Source organism: Eumetopias jubatus, unplaced genomic scaffold (genome assembly GCF_037043125.1).
Source record: "Eumetopias jubatus isolate StellerSeaLion01/CBP00866 unplaced genomic scaffold, mEumJub1_p1.0 scaffold_7, whole genome shotgun sequence".
Taxonomy (NCBI): domain Eukaryota; kingdom Metazoa; phylum Chordata; class Mammalia; order Carnivora; family Otariidae; genus Eumetopias; species Eumetopias jubatus.
In genome coordinates, this window is record NW_028274813.1 from 10,953,943 (window position 1) to 10,981,345 (window position 27,403).

The following is a 27,403-nucleotide window of genomic DNA, read 5'->3' on the forward strand; positions in this document are numbered from 1 at the left end:
TACTCCCTCTCTCAAATAAACAAAATCTTGAAAAAAAAAAAGTCACTTTCTACTTAGATAAACATTAGAGGAAAGGAAGAAATAGAGAAGGTAGCAAACACTGGCCCAAATAATTCAGATTCACCTCCCTTTGATGGCATGAGGGCTTTTGGTGATATGTGTTATGTGTCTTAAATGAAAACTGGCTAAAAAGGGAATGACTAATGTATGGAGCAGCTAATATGTGGTATATAGTAGTTGATCCCTACTGAAACCATTTTCTTGGAAAGCAGAAAATAAAATGAAGCCTTTACTTGTTGTTGATGAAGTCAATGGGTTTTACAAACTGGAGTTACCTAGAAATTCTTGATATCTGTATCCAATCTACTTACTTGATGTTTGATATGTATATTTTATAGTATTCACTGCTATCTGAACTTTGTAATAAAAGTTATTTCAAGAATACCATCAATGGCACATGCACCCCAATGTTTATAGCAGCAATGTCCGCAATAGTCAAACTATGGAAAGAGCCTAGATGTCCATCAACAGATGAATGGATAAAGAAGATGTGGTATAGATATCCAATGGAGCCATAAAAAAAATGAAATCTTGCCATTTGCAACGACGTGGATGGAACTAGAGGGTATTATGCTAAGTGAAATAAGTCAATCAGAGAAAGACAAATATCATATGATCTCACTGATATGAGGAATTTGAGAAATAAGACAGAGGATCATAGGGGAAGGGAAGGAAAAATGAAACAAGACAAAACCAGACAGGGAGACAAACCAAAACAGACTTTTAATCTCAGGAAACAAACTGAGTGTTGCTGGAGTGGAGGGGGATGGGAGGGATGGGGAGGCTGGGTGATGGACATTGGGAAGGGTATGTACTATGGTGAGCGCTGTGAATTGCATAAGACTGATGAATCACAGACCTGTACCCATGAAACAAATAATACATTATATGTTAATTTAAAAAATAAAAAGCCATTTAAAAGAAAGAATACCAGCAATGCTTTATATTTATGAAAATTATATGAATGGATGTGCCACAACCCTAACTCAAGACTCAAGAATTCTGTATAATGTAGCTCCAGCTCATATCCCTTTCTAGGAGCATTAGCTGGTAGAAGGAACAGGAAAACTTTCTAACAGTCTCACATATAACCCAGTATGGAGCATACAGTGATATTGGAGGAAGACCCCATTATACCAGGTACTACAGTCATTATCACTATCAGATATGGGTCATCTCATTTCTTTGACTTCTTACCACCAGCCGGCTTTCTTCTTTAGGAGCCAGTCTCTCCAGGAGTTCACAAGCAAGCTGATAGCAGAGAATACTAGATTGGCATAAGTTACACTCAATTGCTTTTTCGTCCTTCTGGCAGGTGTGGGAGCCCCCCCAGGGGGCTTGGAAGACATTGTTTATAATGGAAATAATGTCCTTTGATAAGCTGTGCTCTAAACCCATCGTGATCCCATCATCTTGTAACTCCATCTGAAAGACATCAAAATGAAGGCCAAAAAAAAAAAGAGAGAGAGAGAGAGAGAGAGAGAAAAGAAAAGAAGAAGGAATTTGGTCCTTTTTCCAATATTCCATTGGTATTCTAATTGGGGATAATTTTACTATCTGACAACAATATTAAGTTATTTAAAGATAATAAGGATTATAGACCATGAATATATATTATTTTCCACAGATTTTTTTAAAGAATATAAACACAAGACAAACAATGGGAATTATATTTAAAATCACATAGGACATTTAAAAGAGAGTTGTTTGTTATAAACTTATCACTTTGTGAGATTTTTACACATTTAAAAAATGCTACTCCTCACCCAGTGTCCAGATCTTGGTTTCTAAATACCATTATCCATTATCCTCTAAGAGGAACCAGGGCTCCTTGGAGAAATGGCTGATTTCAAGGTTGGGGCTAGGAAAATATAAAATGATCCTGGAACATCTTGTCATGCCAGAAATTAAGGAAGTGTTCAAAAAATGACACGGATTATATCAAAAGAACACAGAAGCCAGCCTGAAGGGACTCCCACTGGTCAAATATGGGACAAATATGAGCATCAGAATAAAAATAATCATAGTAATAGATTTTAACTCACTGAATAAAATAGGAATTCATCAGTACATGCAGGTACAAGAAGATAAACAAATAAATATAGAGACGGGAGAGAAGGGAAACTGTTCCTTCAGTAGAATACCAGCTAATAAATTAAAAGATAATGGAATTAGGAAATTATCATTTGATAACCATCATCACAATAATTGATCCAGGCATGAATCAGCCGTGGATGCTAAAACTAGTAGGTAAAAGTCTAACGAGAATAGGAAATCTCAGCCTGCCAGTTACTTATTAATTACAAAGGGGGAAATAGTGATTTTAGAGTAGAGAAATCTAGTAGAAATCACCTTAATCAAGTTATCATCACCAATAAGGCAACATTATCATGTCACGTGCCTCCTGATATGATGCACTGAAAAGGATATAACATCACATCAGGGGCGTTACTGACAAAAAATGCTTAACCCAAATAGATCCGTAACATACGACAAACTCAAATTGAGAGACATTCTACAAAATAATTGGACTGCATTCTTCAAAAACGTCAAGAACATGAAAGATGAACAAAGCCTGAAGAACTGCTCTGGATTAAAGAAGACTAATGAGACAGGACAAATATTTGCAACGAGTGATGCTAGATTGTGTCCTAGATCTATACTATACTATACTATACTATACAATCCTATACTATATAGATGTATACTATATACTATATACTATACTATACTATAAAAATATAATTATTATGTCAATTTAAAAAGTGATTAATTTCTGTGGGTCAGACAATAGGTAATAGTATTACAACAATATTAATTTCCTGATTTTGTCCTTGGTCATATAAGAGAATGTCCTTATTTTTCAGGGAATACATTCTGAAGTGTTTAAGGACAAAGGGGCATCATATTTGCAACTTACCCTCATGTTTATTTTTAAAATTCTATAATTCATAGATACATATACAGATAGAGAGAGAAAGAAATATGATAAGTGTTATTATCTGGACAATCTAAGGGAGGAGTATTTGGGAATTCTTTGTACATATCTTGCAACTTATCCACAAGTCTGAAATTATTTCAGAATAAAAAGTTAAGAAATGTTCTCCTGATCAAAGACTTTTATATTTCTCTTCTGAAACTACCTTAAAAAAATCAATTCATGGAATATATTTAAATCAGCCCATCACTACAGAGCTGTACCTTGCTCTTCCCAACAATAGCATTACTCAGTTAGCTCACCAAATTTGTTCAACAGAATCAATTCTAATGATGCTAGAGTGTTTCTAAAATTCACATCCATTCTCATATGTCAACATCATTGCAGATATTCATACAGTATTTTTCAGACTCTTTAGGGAATCCTGAAAGGAGTTTGCAAAATGTCTTGAGTGATGCTGCATCATTTCATGAGTATGAAGATGTCCAACACATAGCAAGAATCACTATACAACGCTTTCCCTTATTCTTCACCTCAGAACTAAAGAAAGCTCATGCTTCAGCTACCTGCTTCAGGAGAAGATCAAACATGAGGATGAAACAATTTAGATTCATTTCATCATCTTCACAATCAAAGTCAATAGTCCTTCCTCCTGGGTGTCCAAAATTCTTGAAAGGGCTACGAAATGGACTACGCATAGGACTCCGAAATGGACTCTGGAAAGGACTATGAAATGGACTCAGCATATTGTGCTGAACTCGCCGGCCAGGATCAGAGGCAACACTCACCTAGAAGAAAGAACATCAACACACATAAGTGAACTCACAGAAGCCAAAATGGCTAGATAAAATATCTGGGTCTCATGGAAGGTATTTCCAGCTGTCACACTGATTTCCTTCCTTAGTGAGTAGCATTAGTACTTCCAAAGAGTTTTGATCTTCTCAAAACACAAAAATAAGAAATAAAATCACTGACATTAGGGCTCATGTCTAAAAAATAAATAAATAAATAAAATAAAATCATCCGAACTTTGTGACTAATTGTCAGGTGAATGAAACATCAGCACACTGAAGAATAAAGGCAGCTGTCTTTGACATTATATTGTTCATCCCATCCACATTTCCAATTAAACTAAACTACCTAAAAACCATAACCTGAAAAATGAGACCTTACAAAAATAAAATATTACAAGATCAGTTTTAGATTCATAAGCACAAAATCTGTTTAATGTGACTGGTTAAAGAAGAACAGCATCTGGATATTATAATTATTAAACTACCATGGGTAAACAATATATGTCAAACCTATGGAACTGGTTATTGTCCAATTGCCTAATTCAAGTCCCTCACTGCCCTACTCTGCCCTGCTCTATGCCCAAGGATGCCGAGGATAGAGTCTCTCCTGGCTTTCTTGCTAGTTGGCTTCCAGTTGGGTAGGGTCAATGGGAGGCACCAGCAGAAGCCCTGCAGTTGAAGAAGAGAAAGGTGGAAGTATATGTCCCACCCCCTGCCTGCTTTGATGCTACATCCTTGGCAGTCTCTCCATCACTCTTCCAGCCAGCCCTTCCTTAATATTTCAGCTCTCAATGGGCTCCAGGAACTCTTTCCCTGGTTCCTTCAACCCTGGGGGTATAATGGCTTCCTACTGAGCTCTTACTGGCATCTAGGTGCCTCACCAACACTTACTGCTCCCTTAACCTTCCCCATAACTCTATAGACAGAATCTCCAGGAATGTCTCTCCATTTGAACCATGTGGGATAAATTCTGTAGCAGGACAATGACTGACATAGCTGTACTGTATATCACTCTGAAATCATATTTTCTCTCTTAAAAGTATCTCTAACAACCAGCAAGTTCCTTGAACACCATATTTAAGTTAAAAAAAAAAAAAGAGTACCCCATCAAGAACCAGAATACCTGGATATTGACAGTGTTCTCTATGGCAAATCACTTCAGCCCACTGAACCTCAGGTTAAGTATTGATAAAAATGAGGATAATGAGTTCTTCTCCAACTGCCTCACACCATTCTGTGATACTGTTCATTGTGAACACACTGCACAGTAGAAGGCACCAACTAAGTCACATAATATTAAAGGTTAGAGAAGAAAGAAACAAAATATAAATGCTTGCCAGCTGGTTCCTATGAGGCAGATGAGAAAAGAAGTAATGATTAAAATCAAAAGAAAGCACTGGATGCAAACTATGATCCCATGATTTTGACATATTTCCTAATCCATAGATATCAGGTAGGAATGACAGTAGGAAAAATGGTATGGAGAGGCTGACAAGGGCAAGTTGAGAATAGTCCCTGACTACCATCACAGGACAGTGAACCTGTCCAGAACTGATCCTTATTTGGGAAAGTCAGCACATCAACAGAAGCTCTACCAGGTGCTCCACAGAAAAATGATCACAGTCTCAATAGTTTTCCTACACTTTGGGCCAGACTATGTTGACTTTTCTCATTCACAAAGGTAAAAAGTGGTCCCAAAAACTGAGCTCAGTTGGTCCATAATGACAGCATCATTCACAGTCACCATCAGACAATTGATCACATCTCCTCGAAACACGATAGAACAAAACATCCCAACTTCTCATCCCCAAAGTGAAGCACTCATCTACCAAATGGCTGGTAAAGAATTCTTTTTCACCAGGTGACCAAAAAAAAAAAAAAAAAAGAAAAAAAGAAATAATACCTCAAAGCTAACTCTTTTTGTTTTCATCAACGGTGAGAGACAGCTAATAGGTATGTGCAGGGAAAAACTCAACAATTTATTGACCATAGATGATATGAAACGTATATTAGATCAATGTTTTCTATGATTTAATGTGTTTAAAAGATTAACAGAGTGAGATGGGATGAAAGAGCATTTTCAGAGAAGTTTATTATGATGCTACTTTTGGAGCTGGCAGAATTGACAAAAGCTTAACAAGTAAGACAAAAACAGTTGTGGCAATAATTACCCTTCGAGCTGCAAGGTTCCCTGCCAGTTCACTGACTCTTGATTTTCTTTGATTTGCCAGTTCTTTAACAGAATTAACTCCATCAGAAAACATACTTATCAATAGTTGAAGTGGAACCATGATGTCTAACTCCGATAACACCTGGGGAAAAAAAGGCATATATCCCCCCCCAAAAAATATAAACTTTAAAACTGAAAAAAAAAACTGCATTTCACATTTTTTCCCAAAGCAAACTATTGAACATAAGGATACTTAACCTTATGTATATTCTATCAGCACAGCCACCCTCGATTTTTCATACTAAAAAATCAAAGTTATTATTGAACCTTCCATCTTCCCCACTCCCCACATCCCATAAATCGCCATGTTATTTCTACTAAAACTTAGAAGTATCTCTTGACACTGTCTCCTCCTTTCCATAGACTAGTGCCTTAGTTCACCACCTTCCTTCTGGAGTAGTGTAACCTGCATGCAATCCTCCCCCAGTCCATTCCCCCCTCTGATCTGACTGCCCCATCTGATCTTGCTTTCTGATGCAGGTTCAGATATCCTGCCAAAATCAAGTATCTGTAATGAATTTTTGGAAATAGATGCCTCCTTCCTTCAAACAGAACTAATCCATCCCTCTTCTCTGCTTCCTTAGTTAGAACCCTGTACATACATTTATTAGAGCAACTGTCGCTTTTCGTTATATGTGATTGTTTCATACTCTCTCTCCCACTGTGAGCTCCCTGAAGAAAGGAAGTATGAAGAGAAGACCATTTCTTATCCCATTTTCATCCCAGTGCCAGTGACAGCACCTGGCACAGAGGAACTCTACAAATGTTTCCACAGTCAATCAATAAATGAGTCAACTCCAATCACTATGCTGTTCACACTGTTCCCCAAATGGTTAGACGAGTGGTTTAGAAACTTCAGCTGCGGCACCCTGTCTTCAAACCAGCACTCTGGGAAATCCCCGTCCATAAATCATGCAGCTGTAATTGCTCTCGCCATGGTGAGACCCGAGGTTGACGGCCCTGTGTGCTCACCCCGACCTAACTCAGCCTCAAGGGTGTGTAACTGAGTGACAACACCTAGCCATCTGTGGAAGGCCTGGTTTTCCTAAAATGAGAAATTTTCTTACTGATAACTACCAGGGTATGAAAAGTGCCCAAAAGGGGACTTTTTTAAAAAAATGGTCCCTTTACTCTTTGTCAGTTGTGAAAAATATTGTTCCCTCAGTGTAGAACCCAGAAAGGCAGCCGCACGACTTGAAAAGCTTTTGTTATCACCTCCGTCTGTGATTCAGCAATGTAACAGCACCCATGGCTAAACTAAACGTGGGCTCTGTCCTCCTGTTTTGAAACTGCCCGAACTTTTTGCCGAGCATTCAACTCAATTAAATAAATATTTAGGAACATCCGCTAAATAAATACAAGGCATGTGCCAGATGCTGAGAGGAAAGAGGATGAAGGGAGGCATGAATTCAAACATGAAAAAGGCCTGCCTCATCCCTGCCCTCCAGGCATTTGCAATCAGGAGAAGAGACAAAAATGAACTAAATATTAGACAGAATAACATTTGCACAAAGAGCCCGTATGGATACTGGGGGGAAGGAATAATGAATTCTGAAGGGAAAATGGGGGTGTGAAACAGCGGCAAACTTGAGATTGGGCTTTAAGGATAAACTGGATTACAAATGCAGACCGGAGAGAGAAGTATTCCAAGCTCGGGCGGGGGGCAGCAGGAGCTCCTCCCTCAGTCAGGAGCTTTCAACCTTTCCAAGTAAAGGACCTATTTAATATGAAAAGATTGATCAGAATGTCCACAAAGACAGCTATTACACCTTTAGAATCTATTGATGGAAAAATACATAAGGACCAAAGCTATTATGAATTCAGTAACAGTATTGCATAAATCTGTATTTTATTAACCATAACTATAGCCACATATATTTGAAATATAGGTATCCACCCGTGTGGTGAGTTATTAGTCTGTAGACGGTCCTCAGCAAACATGCAAATTTATGGGCTCTTTCCAGTAGCTTCCCACTCCTCGACCCAGGGATCTCAAGTTTCCAGGCTAAGAACTATTGCCCCCAAATGATTAAAAGTATCATTTACTTACATGAAGCCACAGTAAAGCTTGTTCCTGAACAGAGGAAGGGTATCCTGTGAACCGACAACTAATAAAGCCAAACATTTCTTCCAATGAAAAAGGTAGAGGACAGAGCTCAATGTCAAACATTTTGCTGGAAAGCAGAGCCAACAGAAGTAAATGATCAATGGGCATAGATTAGGGTCTCCTGTTGCATTTTTAACTATACCTTATTTGGGGGAGCCAAACACTTTTGACTGGTCTGTGTTCTCAATGTTATTATCATATCTCACTTTACTGTAATAGTTTATGTCATTAGAACAGATATGAAGAATTCACACAGTTAATAACATTAGTGTTTATACTCCTACCAGGCTCAACAGAAGGAACTGTATTTCTAAGGAATTAGAGTTGCTTCCCAGCATCTAAGAACATTTTCCCTTTGCACTTTCCCCACTTTATCCAAATCATACTATATTTGAAAATAAGCAAACAATATGGTGTATTTATTATTCCACAGAACAATTTATAACAACTACTTCGTTTTGCACCTTCAGATTTCTCTATAGGGTTGTTAAAAAGTAAACAAGATTACATAAAATGCTTAACACAGTGCCTGGCACACATTACATGCTCAATAAATGTTAGACATCATCATAATTACGGTGACTTCATTAAACTACTTACCCACCTTAATACTTCCCTGAATTCTTTTAACTGGTTATCTGGGACTTCTGTTCTGATGGCTTCCAGCCACTCTGGCATAATACACTCCCACACAGACTGACTGATCACATTGTAGGGGATCAGGCAGAGGATTCGGTTGAGACCTTCCTTCAACTGAGTCACTGTGCTGCAGGATTTATCCCAGTATCCACCAACCTGATGGCATTTCCACAGCCACAGGAGGAAAGAGCAAAATGCACCTGTTAAGATTATACTCTAAGGACTTCCTAAAGGAAATGGGTACAGAGAAAGACCACAATCCATTACATCTAAGTCCTGGGCCAAGTATCTTCAGAGTGAGATTTGTAAGAATCTGTAAACCACCAGGATCCATTAATTACCAAAAATGAAATCATAGTTATAAGTAGGTCCAAATATCAACACAGACTGAATTTGAACTATTCTACTGCAGTCTTTCCAGAAAACACATGAATTAAAATTCCCAAGATTTATTCCTAACAGGAGAAGCATACCACTGAAGCATTATTATTTCTAAAGTTGGACAAACCCATTACAAAAACATGTAGTTACACCTGTGCATCAGAGGAATATAGATTTCCACTACTGTACACTAGCATTGAATATTTTTCATCATGGAAAATAAAGCAGAGAGCACTCTTTGTCCCTCTGCTGCATATTGTGCCACAATTTTTTTCCTAAAAATGCTCTAAGGCGGGTTGAATTCATGAACAAAAAAAGACATACTTTCTACTAATTAAGATAATATATTAATTTTCTAGTGCAGAAAAAAATTCAAATCACAAATTTGGGTTCTGTTTATAATTCTAATTTTAGATGAAGATCTTATATTCTTATTAAGCATATCAAAGTTACAAAGGCTCAATTGGTCCTGAATCTTTACCATGTAACACAAGTTTTGTGGGAAACCACCTTATTTTAAATGAATCCAATTTTAATGTTTAATCACTATACCTAGAATTCTAGGTTATTCAAAACTATTAAATCAATTCCATTTAAAGCTTAAATATCTATTTGGTATCATATTGTCCAAAATCCTAGATGACTGACTGGATATTTTCAGGAAGCGACTACATTTCTGGGATTGTCACTGTTGTTGCCAGTTACATAGACTCAGAAGAGCTAACACTGATAATGTTGACAAGGTGGCATGTATCCTTGCTGACTGAGGTGCCTTTGGCCATGTAATTTATGGTTGAGCCACATAAAGGCCTACTGGTTTTGAGTCACATTTTGGAACAAGTATCTCTGTGGTGTTCCTCAATTGTCAACAGCCAGACAATGGATCCTTTGATTTGGAAAAGTATTATATTTAAAAGGATTTCTAGAGTTTTCTCACCCTAAACAAATGTCCTATTACCAATATGGGAGGATCAAATTGATAAGATACACACACACAAAAGATCACAACTAGCACTAAAAGACTCGCCTAGCAAAATTTAGAACGGAAATCAGATTTAGAACAAAAATTAAAATTTGCCCCCACCATGAACTACCCCCCTCCACCACCTCCTCTTGTGAATGACCCAGCTGGAGGCCCATATTCAGAGCCTGATAGGAGCTATTATAGAGGTCTTCCCTCTGAAGTTTAATTGGGCTAAAGTGGAATGATGTACTCAGAAGGAAAACATCCTAAAGCCTTTGCCAAACAATTTATAAAAATATTGCAAAGGTACACAGCTCCAAATCTATGCATCTTAGAACATAGGAATCTGCTTTCCCCCTTAGCTGGAAATCTTCTCTCATCGATACAAAGAATTAAAATGAATGCAGTTGAGCAGGCAAGCCAGCTCCTTAATTAATGTTAGTATCAAGACTGCCATCTCGTTCTTTGAAGAATTAAAAATAACCGTCCTCACCTTAGTAACTGGATTTTTGCGAAAACATAATTGTGTTTCTAGAAGTATCCCAAAGCCCACCCATGCTTCTTAACAATCCCAAAGCCTCCCCTATTCATCACGAGATGCCTGCAGATACCATAAACAGTTAGGACATTGGAAAAGAGGCTTCCTGCACTGAAGAAACACTTCAGTAGTAACCGTCTCAGGCCTCCACCTCCTCAGGCCCACTCCTCTGAGCCCTGCTCTCCACTCAGACCTCCACCAGGACCGGCTCAAGACTTCAGCCTCGGGTGGGGGGATGGGTTAGCCTGGTGATGGGTATTAAAGAGGGCACGTTCTGCGTGGAGCACTGGGTGTTATGCACAAACAGTGAATCATGGAACACTACATCAAAAACTAATGATGTAATGTATGGTGATTAACATAACAATAAAAAATTTTAAAGGAAAAAAAAAAGACTTCAGACTCAGCATAAATAATGTTGTCCACCTCCCACGCCCCTCCTGCCTTGAAATGCCTGCTCATAAAAGCTCCATGCTACCAGGAGAACATTATTATTTGTCCCAGTCAAAACCTAATAGACAAATAAAACCCCTGAAAACCCTCTCCGGCAAGTGACTTTAAAAGCTTGCATCCTCTCCCTCCCTCTTTGAGATGTAAATCTCCTACCACCCAGAACTATCTTCTCAAGGACCTGAGAACCATCTCTCCGAGAGGCAAACATCCATGGAAATAACTCTGGCTCCGCCCCACGAGTGCCTTGCTTTTACTCGTACTATTGCCTCCTATTCTAAAACAGGGCACATTTATTCCTCCTTCTGAGAAGTTCCAATTAACAACCCCCTTAGCAAACCTCCACTGCCGTTGTCCTTAGCATATCCCAGTCTTCAAGAAGTTAACTTCTTGGGACGCCCGGCTGGCTCAGTCGGTTCAGCGTCTGCCTTTGGCTCAGGTCATGATCTCAGGGTCCTGGGATGGAGCCCCATAATGGGCTCCCTGCTCAGCAGGGAGTCTGCTTCTCCCTCTCCCTCTGTGCTCTCTTTCTCTCTCTCAAATAATTAAATAAAATCGTAAAAAAAAAAAGCTAACTTCTTAACTGACTGAAATAAGTAACTACCTGAGGATGAAACACAGCCTTCATGAGATTACATATCAAGGCCAATAAAAAGATCTTGAAGGGCTCCCCCACACATACTGATAAAAAGCGTTAGCCTTTACACTGAACAGGTTAACCACTTGTTCTATCTGTTAGAGACACAATTTGAATAAAAGTGAGGATGAAGAGTGCATATGAATGCCAACCCTTATATAAACTAGCAAGTTTTGTTTTTACCATGACAGGCTCTGCTGCTAAGGTCAACAGTTCTTCCTCAACTCATAATTTCATTACAGCTCAATAAGCCCATTGTAAGTTGGGCAAAATCATCTAACACAAAGTCTGTTTTATAATAAAGTGCTAAATATCTCATGTAATCTGTTGAATAGTGGATTGCAAATGAAAAAGAGAATGGTTGTGTAGGTGTGCAATGGTTGTCTGTGTAGCAGTTGTTTACCCCATGATCACGTGTCTGGCTGGGAGCTCAGGCTCACTGCCCTTACCCAGCATCAAAAGAGAGAGGATCATACTGCATATCCCTAGCCCAGGAAAAGATCAAAATTCAAATTCTGAAGTACGGTTTCTACTGAACGTGTATCGCTTTTGCACCACCATTAAGTAAAAAAATCATAAGTCAAATCATCATAAGTTGGGGACCATTTGTATTTGTATCTGCCTATATGTTTGCCTAGGTATATTACATATATGTGATATTTTCTTACCTCTGAATGGTACTCACAAATCAATTTATAAAATCCATTAAAAGATCTCTATTCCAAATGAGCTTTAAAAACATAAGAGCTTATACAAATTAAATATGCCCAAAACTCTCTGAAATATAGAGAGTAGAGTAAGCCAAATGTTTATCAAGTTCATGCAATTTGGGTAAAATTTTGATAAATAAGACTACGTTAATATTGTTGGTCTAAGAAAAACAGCTGTCTCTTCTGAGTTATCAGATTGTTACTGTTTTATTCTGATGCTTTCCTGAAAGCTCTTGCAATCAGCCACGAGACAGAACGCTTTGACTTCAGCAAAAAGACTGTCTCTGAGACCCACGGAAAGGACTATGACAGGCAATATGGGGTACAGGCTTCTGAGGGCATTGCATGCCACTGGCTTGAGAAAGGATTGCAGAACTCTGATAGAGAAGCTGATGGGTTCATACAACTGCTAACCCAAGATCAAACGGAAGGAAAATTGCATGGGGCTGAATGAACTGATGAAGAATGATGATCATTTTTATGTTTTTGTTTTTGTTTTTGTTTTTTAGTTTGGAGCATTGCTGGCTCTTTACTGTTCTATTTTCTGGATATAAGGTTTTTCTTAAGCTATCTATAATTCACAACAATTTAGTAGATTACATCTTTGTAAACAACAATGAAATATTTGTCTTTTTTCTCCCCCCATCAAGTCCCTCCAGGGTTCAGAAACTCTTAGTGAGTATTTTTATTTTCATGCAGAAGTTTAAGAAGGATCTGTTCTCCTTGTATTAAAACATAATTGGAAAAACTGGTTATATCACCAAGGCTTTGACTGGAGTGTCATATTTTAGAAGTATGTGCATAGAATCAGATATGGCTAGACAGTTTTAAGGAACTAAGGTTGACATGAAGGAGTCAATGCTTACAAAGCCCTCTTGAAAGAACCAGCCTGGTACCTGGCTTATGGAAATCCCAGCCTAAAAGAAAGTAAGAAATACCACTTCCTGGTCGGCCCAGGAAGCTTAGAATATTTTGGTGACCTCAAAAAGAGAGAAATTTACCCAAATCTATAGGTACTGCAGATGAAGTATGATGACAAGTTACTGGCTTGGCATTCTAGCCTCTAGAGGTTTATAAAAGCCCAAGCTGAGATTCTCCATAAAAACTCCAGCAAAGCAAACATTAAAAAGGTCTATTTGGTCAACTACCATTCTCACTGCATTTACAGAAATAAGTAAGTTAAATTTAATGAGACTAGACTTATTTTGTGAATAAGAGTAATCTTACTTTGATTATCTTTGATCAAAATGGGGGTGATTGGAGAGAGAGATTTTGTGTTTCAATGGAAAACTATAACCCACCCTTGTGAGTTATCAGATTCTAGTCCTGTTCATTGCCTTTGAGCTATTTTTTGCCTCTTCATAAACTGAATCCTGCTCTCTTGTACATTTAAAATTTTTTTATTTAAATTTAAATAATTAACATATAGTATATTAATTAGTTTCAGAGGTAGAATGTAGTGATTCGTCAGTTGCATACAACACCCAGTGCTCATTGCATCACGTGCCCTCCTTAATGCCTGTCACCCAGTTATGCCAACCCCCCCACCCACCTCCCCTCCAACCCTCGGTTTGTTCCCTATAATTAAGAGTCTCTTATGGTTTGTCTCCCTCTCTGATTTCATCTTATTTTATTTTGCCCTCCCTTCCCCTTTGTTCCTCTGTTTTGTTTCTTAAATTCCCCATAGGAGTAAAATCATATGGTATTTGTCTTGCACATTTTTTCAGTAACTAATGTTGCCAATTTTTCTCCCAGGCTGCTGATTTGGTGTCACTGAAAACTAAAACCGGACTGCCCAAATCCTTCCTGAGACTCTAGGTTGTCTTGTCCCAAAAGCCCTACAAGCAAGAGCAAGATGACTTGCTAAGAACTTCAAAGGACTTACCGGGGCAACAGCCTCGGCCAGTCAGGAAGCTCACGGAACACTCGCGTCCACCATGCTCTGCTCCAGGGAATAACCACGACCGGGCACTGATGTCCTCACTCCATCATCTAAAGACGCGTTGAGCCCAACATCTACAAATCTTGACTGGCTGCCCTGTGGCCTCAGAAACTAGGTTTATAGTCTACTCTCACCATCAACCTTAGTTTTGTTTGTCCTAATCTCCGCCCTCTTCCTCCTTTGCGGACCTCTCACCTGGAAGCGCCTAACCCAAATCCACAGCAATCAACCGTGCTTCATTTTTGTGTGAAACTTCTCCAGAAGTTTCAGTTGGGAGAAATGGGGGGAAATCACTCAGACCCCCAGACTTGGTATAAAGATTATTTTAAAGAAAACATTTGAGCTAAAGAAGATGCAGAGAGAAACCTTACCCCAACTTCCCTTGTCTGACTAAAGCAGAGCTTCCGGAAAATATCACTTCCATTAAAGGGAGCTGCCTGTGAATTCAACTCTGGAATTGAGTTGAGACAGACTATGGAGTGCCACTCGCATCAAAAGGCCCGAGAGAACCTTCCATATCTTCCCATTCCAGTGCTACCCTCCCCACACACACCTTTTATCTCTGGCTACTGAGGGAGTTACCCATCACCGACTATTCAGTGATGGACTGAGTACTGAGCATAAGTGTAAACGCACTTTGTGTTTTCTCTCCCGACTAGGTCTGTTGCTGGTTAATATGAAGGCCCTCAGCCATTGGGCCCATGTTGGAAGGGAAAAAATTTTCCTCCCAATTCTTCTTATCTTCCAAAATCAGAGCAGACCAATCCTTTACTTTTCCAAAGGAAACAACAGAAAACATACCAACACACTCAAAGAATGCCATGAAATAAGGAATTTCCAGCATGCAAAAATTCAATTTTATATGTGAGTCAGCAGGTGGCAGCAAAGAAGAAAGAAGAGTATCTTGACAAACACATAGAACGGCTCTGTGTCCCCGAAATCTAATATTCTACTAATCTAATAATCTACTCATTTAGATGGTCTGTGGTCTATTGTATCCTGAAATGTCTTATTCAGACTGAAAAATGCCTCAGTATCTCAATGAAAGCAACCAAAAAAAAATCACAAATAAAATAAAATTCAGAAAACACCTTGAAAAAGTTTCATATATTCCTGCCAAAAACTAATTCTGGACATCTACCTTGCTAGGTTAGACACAAACTATATTGGATTCAAAAAATATGGGGTCTTACTAGCTATAAATCTGGAGCCTATAATCCACTGAGGTAGAAGCAAAAGGATGAGCTCAGAGAAACTTGTCCTCTAAGCCAGAGGAAAAGGAGCATTTTGGCACTTCCTAATAAGCCTTTTTTGGCATTCCAAATGGGAGGGCAGGGATTTCTACCATTCATCTCTAGAAATATATGTGAAACCACAGAAATTGCTCCTAGTCCAATGTTAGCCTTTCATAAGACAGTAGATCAGAAAAGGACTGAGCTCTAGCAATCTCAGGGAGAAAAAAAATTTTTTTTCTATATCTTAATTAAAAAACATCTTCAGCAATGTCAGGGAAGAATCCTCCCTTAAATTCTTAAAGATAATTCATATATTCATCTTGCCATTCTTCCCCATCCCAAACCAACATCAAAGCAGCACATCCCCTAAAATGTAGTTACTCAACTAACCTCATTCAGCTGTATTAACTAAAAGATACTCTCTCTTCTACAGACACTGATAACACGCTAATGGCTAGGGCAGAGCTTCTCCCAATGCCTCTCCAACAAGGTTCGAGCCGTTGGCCTCCACTTACCCTGGCGAATTCCATCGGTTTGGGAAGAAGGCACATGACCATGACATCAAAGCGAACATCACATACTGTCTTCAACCACTTGGTGACAAACTGAGGCTTCAGTTTTTCCACCAAACTCCCAACTTCATCATCCATCATATAGGCCGTGGAGTGAAACCACTGAAACACCATAGCCACCAGCCTGGCCAAGCTTTCCGTAGGCGTGTTCTCACTGGGTGTGCAGAGGCTCACCTGCAAATGGGCAGATTAGACTCTGCTTCAGCCTCCATCTATCTCTACATAATTATTACATATTCGTTTAAAAGCCAAAAAAAAAAAGTTCCCAATAATCCATTTGAAATAGGAAGTTTTATAATTGATGGAGGATCGGTTAACCTAGAAACTGCGTTCCTCGCAGGAGATGGATTGCAACAATAATTTCCCCTTGAGACTGCACTTTTCCATAAGCCTTTTCCCCTATAAGAAATCTATTTTGTAAAAAAAGAAACAAAACTATTTTTTAATCTACACTAGATAAATGCTTTTTTAAAAAGTTAAGTCTTGGGGCGCCTCGGTGGCTCAGTCGTTAAGTGTCTGCCTTCGGCTCAGGTCGTGATCCTAGGGTCCTGGGATCGAGCCCGGGCTCCCTGCTCAGTGGAAAGCCTGCTTCTCCCTCTCCCACTCCCCCTGCTTGTGTTTCCTCTCTTGCTGTCTCTCTCTCTCTCTCTCTCTGTCAAATAAATAAATAAAATCTTTTGAAAAAATAAAAAGTTAAGTCTGCAAAGTGAAATTTCACAAATATCTTAAGTGAAAAAATAATCTACCCACATTTCCGTTCTAAAAGTATCAGATTTAGCTAAGGATTTTCTACCAGTAATAATTCTGAAAGCTTAGGGTTCCCTAATTCACCACATCATAAATAGACTTTTAAAAACAGCTCATCGTTTATTCATTATTCATTCTGTAACAATCTTTTATTAAGCACTATAGTAGGGGTCAGGAATGTACAAAATAAAGAAAATGCTACCCTTGCCTTCAAAGAGTTCACAATAGCAGTCACTATGTCACTAGACAATAATTTCTAGGAGCAAAACATGTGAAATTAACAATTAAATACCAATTTGGTAAGACAAAACAAGATGCAACTTTTTCAGATAACCATATAAAAGCATAAAAGAGATGTATTCCTATGGAGACTTCATCTGTCTCTAATGGGCAAAAACAAGAGTCTGCTTCTCTAAACAACTGGCAAGTTCAACTTGTGAAGAATTTAGGACCAGAATGTTTGATCTTTGCTGAATGAATGTTGCCAGTGAATCAGTTAAAAACAGTCAACTTCCTCATGTTAATATGGCTCTAATTTTTCTGGCTGTATGCAGACGTGCCATAAATATAAATACACAAAAAGTGCCACAGAGACTAAACTTTCAAGAAAAATGTCGTGTGTAGAGATGGGATGTGAATGATCTGCAAATTATACAATTATATTGACTCCAAGATTTCAAAACATACCCTAGCAACCTCCCCACTCATTTTCTGTCAAATGAGCATTTCAAACAGTCCAGGGTCTGGCCAGTAGGTTTCAACACCTGGCTATTCATTAGAATCAACTGGGGTACTTTTTTAAAAGTTCCCAAGAGTCTGGGGTGGGATCTGGGCATTGCCATTCTTTAAAAGCCTTCCCGGGGAAATCTACCGTACAACCCAGTTGAGAGTCACTGTCCTAGAACATAGAGTTCCACTGATAAGGTTAACTTTTCACTAGTTACTATTTGCTTCTTTAAAAAGAACAGGAAATACTCCTCATTGCTGCAATGTTGTCGTGAGAAATAAGAAAGCGGAGAATCATTTTCTTACTAAAAACCATATTCCGAATTGACTGAGTAGCCTCTGGTCGTGTTTATCATCGTCCTTGTTGTCAAAGTCAGTGTTATCCAGGGAATGGTGGGAAGAGGAAAGGCCCAGCTGCCGCCGGCGGTTCAGTTCATATTCCCGCTGCTCAGCATGGAACTCAGCTTCTTTCAACAAGCTGCCAAAGATGAGCAACGTCAAGTCAGACTACCAAAAAACACATTCTAGGTGATGACCTGTTCAGAGTAACTACTTCATGAGTACTCACTCAAGCATTCCTGACTGCTCTCCTTTCAATCAGTAGGAGTTACTCCAACAGGCCTAATTTTGTTTCCTTCCTATACTCCATCCCCATTTCAAAAATGAACAAACTGAGGCACAAAGAGGCTGCTTCCTCCAATCAATTAAAATCAAGCAGAACTGATGCATTCTGGCTTCCAGTTCACCAACCATCCCACTAGACGTTAATACTTCCCCTGTATCTAATCTGAAGTTATGTGGACATCAAATGCATGGTACAAGGAGAGAGACTGGGGAATGTATACACAAATGGAAAAATATTCAATACCTAATATTCAAAGATCTGAAAATGAGCAACAAAGACTCCTTTCTCAATCTGCTAAAAGAAGTCATAATTTTTTAAAATAAAACCCAGTGGGGGCACCTGGGTGGCTCAGCAGGTGAAGCATCTGACTTCCACTCAGGTCATGATCTCAGGGGTCCTGGGATAGAACCCTGCGTCAGGCTCTCCACTCGGCAGGGAGTCTGCTTGTCTCTCTGCCCCTCTCCCTGCTTGTGCGCACTCTCTCAAATAAATAAATAAAATCTTTTAAAAAGAATAAAAATTTAAAAAATTAAAAAATAAAACCCAACGTTGGCAAGGGTGTATCAAAAACTAGCCATTTCAGACTGCTGTTGGCATTATAAATTCATACACGCACTCTGAAAATCAGTTTGGTAATATATCAACAGCCATGAAAATATTCATACCCTTTGACCCAGCCAACCATATCTGTCATCTACCCTAAGAAATAAAAAATACAAAACAACACAATTCACAAAAGTATTTATCAGAGTAATTTGTAATAGTAAAGAATGGAAGAAATCTAGAAATCTAAAGGTGTAGGCAAATAATCTAGATAAAAATTATGTTTCCACTAAAAATGGTAAATACAGAAACCATATGACAACATGCAAAAGAGCTAGTGGTATAATGTTACATCAAAAAGAATTGTGGATACACTATGATTACAGTTACATAAATAAGAAGTGCATTTGAATACAACTAGAAGAACCGGTGCAAAGCTGACCATGATGATAGCAGTATGGGTGATTTTTTTTTCAATTTCCAAACTTTCTGTAATGTTTCATTTGACAAACATTTATTGCATTTCTACACCTGTTCAGCCACTGGAGTAAGAGACACAGAAGAGTCCCTATCCTGAGAAAACTTACATTCTAATATTATTTCTTTAATGTTTAAAAATCTTGCCTCAATGAATATTGTACAAAAAGAGAACGAGTGTGGAAGTTATCATTTCCAAAGCTTCTTTTACGGTCATGTGATAGGACAGAAAGCCTGCAGCCTGCAGGATTGGACATCCCACCCCCACCCCCGGCTTACTGCAGAGCCTGCTGGTTTACCCCAGTACCGAATTACCGAGAGTTCTCCCGCACTTCACTGTGGGCAGTTAGGCTGGGGCACCTCTCTTCCCACCCCTCACTCTGATGGGCGCCTGCACTTCATTCCCCCGAGACCCTCAGCTCTGTGCTCCCACAGGGCTTCCCACAGGGGATGGAATTGTGTGCTTCTGTTGTTATGGTCCCTCCAGGGGTAACCTGAAGGCGGAGACTCCATTTTATTCTCTCCTTTCTCTCAAGTTCCTAACACATGCCTGGTACAATCGATAAAAAATATTGGGTGAATGATTGCATGAAAGCATCATCACTGCATGGTGGAAGGTGAGAGGCTAGGCTGGGGGCCCCTGAAGCTGAATTAACTTTACACATCTCGGGGCGCGCAGGGTGCCTCCAAGCCAAGGCGGTGTTTCTGGGCGGGCCCAGAAACAAGCTGCCTCTTACCTGATCACGGCCTCCACAGAGCAGACCAGCTCCTCGGCGCCACATTCCCGAGTGTTGATGGGTGGAGGGGAGGTCTGATAGAGGTGGGTCTCCGAGGCAGCCCCCACTTCGTTGCTATGATGATTCGAGTGGCATCTTTTGCAATACCGAACAGGCCGGTTTCCGTGACGGCCGCAGCACCCTGCTGAAAAGCAGGTGACCACCGCTCTTCTTACGTGAGAACTGCAATTCTAGAGGAAAAAAAAAAATAGCGAAATAAGCTAACAATGATCAATGAGGTAAAGGTGGCTAAGAATTGAAACAAATGGAAAGCTAAGGGGCCACTGGAAGTGGCCGCACATTTCTAAAATTTCTACAAGACAGGTGGTCTCTAAACAGATCTCAGGCATAGTTAAAAATAAAGGTAACAAGTGGGTTCTAGTACTGTGAGTGGCAGAAACGTCCTAAATGTGAGTGGAACTGTGATGGAAAGCCCTCTGTAAAATTGCATTAGTCATGGGGTTGGGGTGGAATGCTTTCTGGATTATTTCAAGTTAGTGTTTCAAGAGTTTTCAGCAGAAATATGGAGGAAAAAACCCTGAAACCGTGGTCCAGAAAGAGTACATCACAGCACATCAGAAGAGGAAAGGATTAAACCCCCAGATTAAACTTTCAAAATTATTTGATCCACCCCTAAAAGAGCAGATTTCCACTACAGCTCCTCTGTCCTTGCTGTGTGACAGGTAGGGGACCAGGCTGCACTGAGCTCATGGCCCCAAGCAAGGTGCCCACTCCCTCCAGCACTCTTTCCCTCAAGACCTAAAGAATATGTCAAACATGTTAACTGACACCATGGGAACATAGCAAAACACAGCAAGAACCATTCATAGAATCAGCTGCTGACATCAACTACAGGAAAGGAATCCACAGAGGAAGGGATGCCAAAGAGAAAAGTAGGGGTACAGAGTGAATCCGGAGTTCAGAGGGGCTACTCAGAGCTACCCTGACAAGAGGCAAAGGAGAGAGGCACAATCCACATGAAGCCATCTGAGAAGCTGTCAGGAAACATTCCTGGCCTCCATAAAAATATGTGTCCTGAGCTTGTCAGAGATGCCACAGTACATACTCAATGTCTTGTGTCCTGAGAGCTTTTCAGTCTTTCAGTAGAGTTTATAAAGATGTGAACACCTCTAGGGGATGTCATACCCTAAGCCATTATGAATACAGAGCTTGGTGGAGATCTGAGACCGTACCCCACCCCCATGACAGATCTTTTGAGGAGATAGGAGAAGGAAGGAGGCAAGCACAAAACCTACATCAAACCACTGACAACATATTGAACTGGCTATTGGAATGACTGTTTCAAAGGAAGGTTCTTCCACTTCGATTTTAGTACGAGGCTCTGAGTCCTAGTGCTGAGAAATCTCATCTTCTGAACAGGACGCAGGCCAATGAATGATAAAAGCAAGTTTAAAATTTCTGTAATCTTTCTTTTATTAATATGGGTTTTTTTTTTTTAATTCTTTGTTAAAATACAGTGTGTTTCTTCCGCAACTGAGGCCCAAGTCTTGTGAGCATCCAAGTCAGTTCTGACTTCACCAAGTGGTATATTTTCCCCGCTATGTCCTTTCTTTCTTTCTCAAACACTAACTTTTATTCTGGAAGCACATGAATCCTTATTGGTTTGGGGCTTCTGCTCCCCACCAAATCAATACCACACCACTAGCAGTGTGGTGTATATCAGATATATTCTTAGTGTTTCATTTCTTCCTCTTGGTTATACTTAGTCTTTGTTCCTCTGGGATTCCCACTATGCTATAAACAGTAAGATGAGGATATGGGTTTAGCAGGTAGTTATTCACTATAATACAGTCCTGAAGTTTAAGGCCTGCAATTTACCATCCCATTTTCTGGTCACAAATTATTTACATTCTTCCCACATGCAAATTCTTAGTTGGAGGTTCAAGGTCTTGTCATCTAAATCAAGTCTAACTGTGGATGAGGCTCTTCGGGTTGGCTTCCTCAGGTATGCATTCATTTGCCTTGAATCTAGATGGGCTGCTTCAACCAATAAAATACGGCAGAAGTGATACCTATATGACTCCTGAGGCCAGATTTCAAAAGACATGCAACTTTCACTGGCCATCTTGAAATGTTCTCTCCTCAGACAGTTCCTCATTGGGATACTCAGAACTCTGCCATGGCCAAGCCATGCAGAGAGGCAATGTGTACGTAAGTCTCTTGTCAACAGTGCTGGCTCAGTGGAGCCTTCAAGCCACCCCATCCCAGAGCCCAAATATATGATCTGGAGGCCTCTAGATAATTCCAGCGCCCAGTTATTCGAGTCTTCCCAGATGAGGGCTCAAACATCATCAAGCAGAGACAGGCTATGGACTGTGCCCTGTCCAAATCCCTGACCAACAGAATCTATGAGCATCATTAAGTTGTTGTTGTTTAATGTTGCCACATTTTGAGTGATTTCTTATGCAGTTATCTAGATATATTGCATATACTACCATCAGGAACACCAACTAAGAGTCAGCCTGCTTTATCACCATGTACCATCAATTCCAAGTAATATCAGCAATAAAATACTTTGCCCCAAAATAACCTTTGGTTGATTCAAGTTCTAAACCATTGTTGTGGTTCCCACTAAGTTTTAAAAATGTATTTCCAAGCCACAGTCAGTCCTCAATCCATGCGGACTCAGCTATATGCATTCCTTTGAAAAGCAAACTAGAGAGACTTCCCTTAGATTCAGATTTCACTGAGCATGGTTCTCCCCAGCCACTCTGTTTTACTGCTTTGAATTTTAAACATAAAAAAATAACTCCAACCTGGCTCATAGAATGACAGAATTGAAATAAATCAAAGTCTGTCTCTTTGCCGTTACAATTTTGATGCTTATTTCAAACCCACTGTTCAAATATAGGAATATGTCCTTCAAAAGAGGCTGACACAAACTGTACCCAAAGCAAGCTCAAACAATTCTGAACCACTGTGAACTTAATGAATGTTCTCCAAATATAAAATACAACATTTATTAAAGGATAATAAAAACATGCTAATTCGAAGCTCATTACTAAAAATATTTTTACCGTAAAAAGGGGAGCAGTGTTAAAAAAAGGATCCACTATGGTGTCAAATATGTTAGATTATACCACCAGAGCCAAGACATGCTCATTTAGAATATAAAACTCATTCTCATCCTTGTCTCTCTGGCTTATAAAAGATTTTCATAGTAGGAAATAGCCTCAGGATAAAAATGAAAAGTATGCAGACTGGCTGCACGATCCTTTGCTAAAACTTCAGAAGGATATAAGGTGATGCCTCGTTGAGCCTTTCAGCTAGAACAGAGCTTCTAATAATTTTAAGGGTAGACCAAAATGCCCAAAGTATAGAAAGGACTGTCCCCAAAAGAATTACAGATGTGGCTTTGGGGGCCCTGAACTCCAATGAGATTTACTGAAAACCCAGAGTTTTACAGTAAGTCTTACTAGCAAAAGGGCCACCAACTTAGACTAAAGGGGACAGACACGGTCCAGCATGAAAGGAAGTCTATGGGACTACATGCAGGGGACAAGCTAAGATAGGGCCTCAGCTGGAACATGGACCATTTCTTCTTGGAAAAGAAAGATGTCTCCGAGAGTAGAGCAAAGAATTCAGGAGGACAACAATGGACTAGGGAACTACGCCCAGGAAGTAGAACAAGATCCCAGTCAAAGTACATTCACCATCCCTGGACACGAAGAACCATTGACGTGCTCGTGGCTGGAACTGCTATCATGTGCTGACAGCAATGTGCTTCCCTTTCTTCTGAACGGAGGTCCACGGCTCTTACCCTGTCCCTATCTGACCATCATGTGTAGGGTGTGGCGGGGAAGGGGGCAGATAACTTGCCTTTTTAGTTCACATGTCTCTGGATCAAGAGAATTTGCACCCAAGGAGTTTCATCAGGGACCAGACCATATGCAGGTCACAGGATGATGAACTGAAGCCATAAATGGATTTAAGACTGTAGGAAGTCTTTTAAGGTGGTGGAAGTATCTTACATGTGGAAGAAATGTAAGTAATTATGGCCAGAGGGTGGATGATGATAGATTAAATGTGACCACAGAATTCTTGTCACTCCTTCTATACAGGGGAGAAGTCTACTTCCCCTCTCCTTGAATCTGGGCTGGCCTGGGGACTAGCTTTGACCTGTGGAATGCAGCAGAAGTCATGTGACTTAGGAGCTTCAGTCTCAAAAGGCCTTGCAATTCAGTAAATCTCATTCACTCCAAACACTGCTGCCTTGTGAACAAATCCAGCCTCGCCCCCTGGAGGATGAGACCCCTAATGGCAAGAAGGGGGAGCCAGACACCCCTGTCATCCGGGTGTCATTCCAGCTGTCCCAGCTATGGCCCCAGACATGGGAGTGAGGTCATCTGGACCAGCCAATCCCTAGACTACCCACCAGTTGACTGTACGCACTCACAACCAAGTCCTAAAACGTTTAAATGACTTGTACATGGTCTCATAGGTAGATGGGGACAGCGAGGGCCAGAAACCAAATGTTTCAACCAACTAATCCAAAGTTCTTTGTATGACACCACACTACCTTGTCTAGTACTTTTCAACAACTAGAACAAGAAAAGAGGATGGAAATGGCTTAGGGAAACTGTCATGAAAAGTGGCTAAAGGAAATCTGAAGGTAGAATCTTTAACTAGAGATACATTTCAGCTTACATATAAATGAATATTTGCCATACGTAGTCAGTGTGAGTATGTTTGACACACATGTATTGAACGATTTGTACTCTACTTCAAACAAGAAAGATTTTTGAGCATACAAGATACATCCTTTACCAAAGTTATGTTGCATGCCCTGCATGGTCATTCAAAGCTTTTTGTAATTAGAGTCACACATGCTTTCATTGCAGATTACTTATCAAAAACACTGTGCATAAGGTGGGTGAGCAAAAGCAGAAATGAAAACAGAGACCATTCGGACATAGCAATCTTGCATGCTAAATTACCTCTTTTCCCCCTCGCAAATACAGTGACATGTACATACTGGGAAACCAGGGGGCAGAAATGAGGCAGATGTCGATGAATAAATTTACATACACACAGCAAATCATGCCCCACCACACAGATGGTTTGCTCTTACCTTCTTCTGACATATAGCAGATATTTCAGCTGTAAGGGGAAGGTATACAACATATCAACAAAGAAAGACAGCCCATTTTAAATAAGGGCAGCCACAAAGGGGGTAAAAACAAGCTTAGTAACACAACCTCTAGACTTAGCCCAAATAGCTTCTCTCTTGTCTTATTAATGGTCATCTACCTGTGTTTGATGAGGTCAGGAACACCTGCATGCTACAAATACTTCACCTGTTCTTAAAAGCAATTCAACCTCCTGGGACATGACAGAATTCAGATCATGTCAAAACCAAAGCAAAATAACATTAATCTCATCTCCTCGTTTGACAGAACAAAATTGAGATTTGCATGACTCTTTTTTTTTAAAGATTTTATTTATTTATTTGCCCGAGAGAGAGAGAGGGAGAGCACAAGCAGGAAGAGCTGCAGGCAGAGGGAGAAGCAGGGTCCCTGCTGAGCAAGGAGTCTGCTGCAGGACTCTTTGAGCCCAGGACCCTGGGATCATGACCTGAGCCTAAGGCAGACACTTAACCAACTAAGCCACCCAGGCGCCCCTTTGCATGACTTCTCAAGCATCACACAGGCTATCAAAGGCAGATTTCGAGATAATGCCTCTGGATTCCCTGTTTATTGCTCTTCTGTTACACCATGACACTGAGTTGATGTGATATATTTAGAGCTTCACCATGGAGATGATTTGCTATTTCAAAACTGTAGAAAAAACTTACTAATTTGGATTACTCAGACTTGAACTATTGATTTATATCAGTCCTTAACTAGTGTAAAACCAGCTGCAAGCTCATTTCAGAGAAAGCAATTTTCAAACCCAACTGGCCAGTTGGAGTAAGGCTGTCAAACTATGGTCTACTTCAGGATTGACCTTAACAAATGGATACATACTCTTTTTAGTGGGCATACCAAGTATTTCCATGAAAACGGGACGCTGGAGAGTACCTGAAAATAATTTTTCCAAGAATATGTTAACATTCCCCCTGAAATAGTAAGTGTTCAAAAAATGAACTAACACATTACTTACAGTATAGTCTACGTTACAATTTATTAAAAAGGTCAAAGGTAAAGGTCTCCCAAAGCGTCTGGAAATTATGAATTAGTGGATGCCAAATCAAAGAAATTTAAAACTCCGGTTTTGTATAATTAATGGTCATTTAACAGTTTGATATCTTAGAGTTTGTCTTAACCTGAGGTTAGTGTCACATCTCTAGAGAAATAATTAAAAGTTATTGTAAGTTTTCTTCCAGAGATGAACATCATCTGGAAAAGGTGACCAGAATTCAGCAACATATCTGATATTTTAAAGTGTAGTTTAGGGGTGCCTGGGTGGCTCAGTTGGTTAAGCGACTGCCTTCGGCTCAGGTCATGATCCCGGGGTCCCAGGATCGAGTCCGGCATCGGGCTCCCCGCTCAGCAGGAGTCTGCTTCTCCCTCTGACCCTCCCCCCTCTCATGCTCTCTCTCTCTCTCTCATTCTCTCTTTCTCACATAAATAAATAAAATCTTTTAAAAAAATAAAATAAAATAAAATGTAGTTTAGAACCTGACTATGGGCTTCACCTCATAACACTGGAAGTTCATTAACAGGGTAGCCTAATTTAAGGGGGAAAAATTTACCTTTACCCATACAAGCCCAGATCTTTTTACAGATATTCTTACGAAATTTTTCAGAATGTCTCTTTGAAGGATCTAGAGGCTGACATTACTGATCCATTTTACAGATGGAAAGCACTCACTAATTTATATCTTAAGGTTGAGATGACCTAATACTACAAGTTAGACCACTGGGGAGGCCTGGGTGGCTCAGGTGGTTAAGTGTCTGCCTCCAGCTCAAGTCATGATCTCGGGGTCCTGGGATCCAGCCCCGAGTCATAGGGCTCCCTGCTCAGTGGGGAGTCTGCTTCTCCCTCTCCCTCTGCCCCTCCTCCCCGCTCATGTGCTCTCTCTCTCTCTTTCTCAAATAAATAAATAAAATCTTTTTTAAAAAAGTTAGGACTACAAAGGAATAGTGTAATTATCATCAAGAAAATTGCCTTACATTTTTTAATGTTCACAGAATTTAGTTAACATAAGGTTTTTACCTTTCTTTTTAAATATGGCCTTTCGTAGAAAGTCTTCTTTTCTTATCTATCTCTGAAGTCATACATCGGTTTCCTCCTGTGTGCCTGAACTGTGCTCAGTATGTCCCCAGCTTCCCTCACTTTTCATCCTTCC

The 27,403-nt window shown here is 39.8% G+C and overlaps 1 protein-coding gene across 4 annotated transcripts in view; it reads right to left on the reverse strand.

Annotated features, from left to right (window-relative positions):
* Positions 1–27,403, reverse strand: part of UNC79 (unc-79 subunit of NALCN channel complex) — a 209,195-nt gene that overhangs the window by 121,732 nt on the left and 60,060 nt on the right. For all 4 annotated transcript variants that reach the window (XM_088025012.1, XM_088025014.1, XM_028101287.2 and 1 more), the window contains 9 exons: positions 25,184–25,212; positions 20,053–20,282; positions 17,977–18,148; positions 16,141–16,371; positions 8,734–8,924; positions 8,073–8,196; positions 5,964–6,104; positions 3,565–3,786; positions 1,258–1,485 (listed from right to left, as the gene is read on the reverse strand). In XM_088025012.1, coding sequence (XP_087881138.1) covers positions 1,258–1,485; positions 3,565–3,786; positions 5,964–6,104; positions 8,073–8,196; positions 8,734–8,924; positions 16,141–16,371; positions 17,977–18,148; positions 20,053–20,282; positions 25,184–25,212 — 1,568 coding nt within the window. The remainder of the gene's footprint in view (positions 1–1,257; positions 1,486–3,564; positions 3,787–5,963; positions 6,105–8,072; positions 8,197–8,733; positions 8,925–16,140; positions 16,372–17,976; positions 18,149–20,052; positions 20,283–25,183; positions 25,213–27,403) is intronic.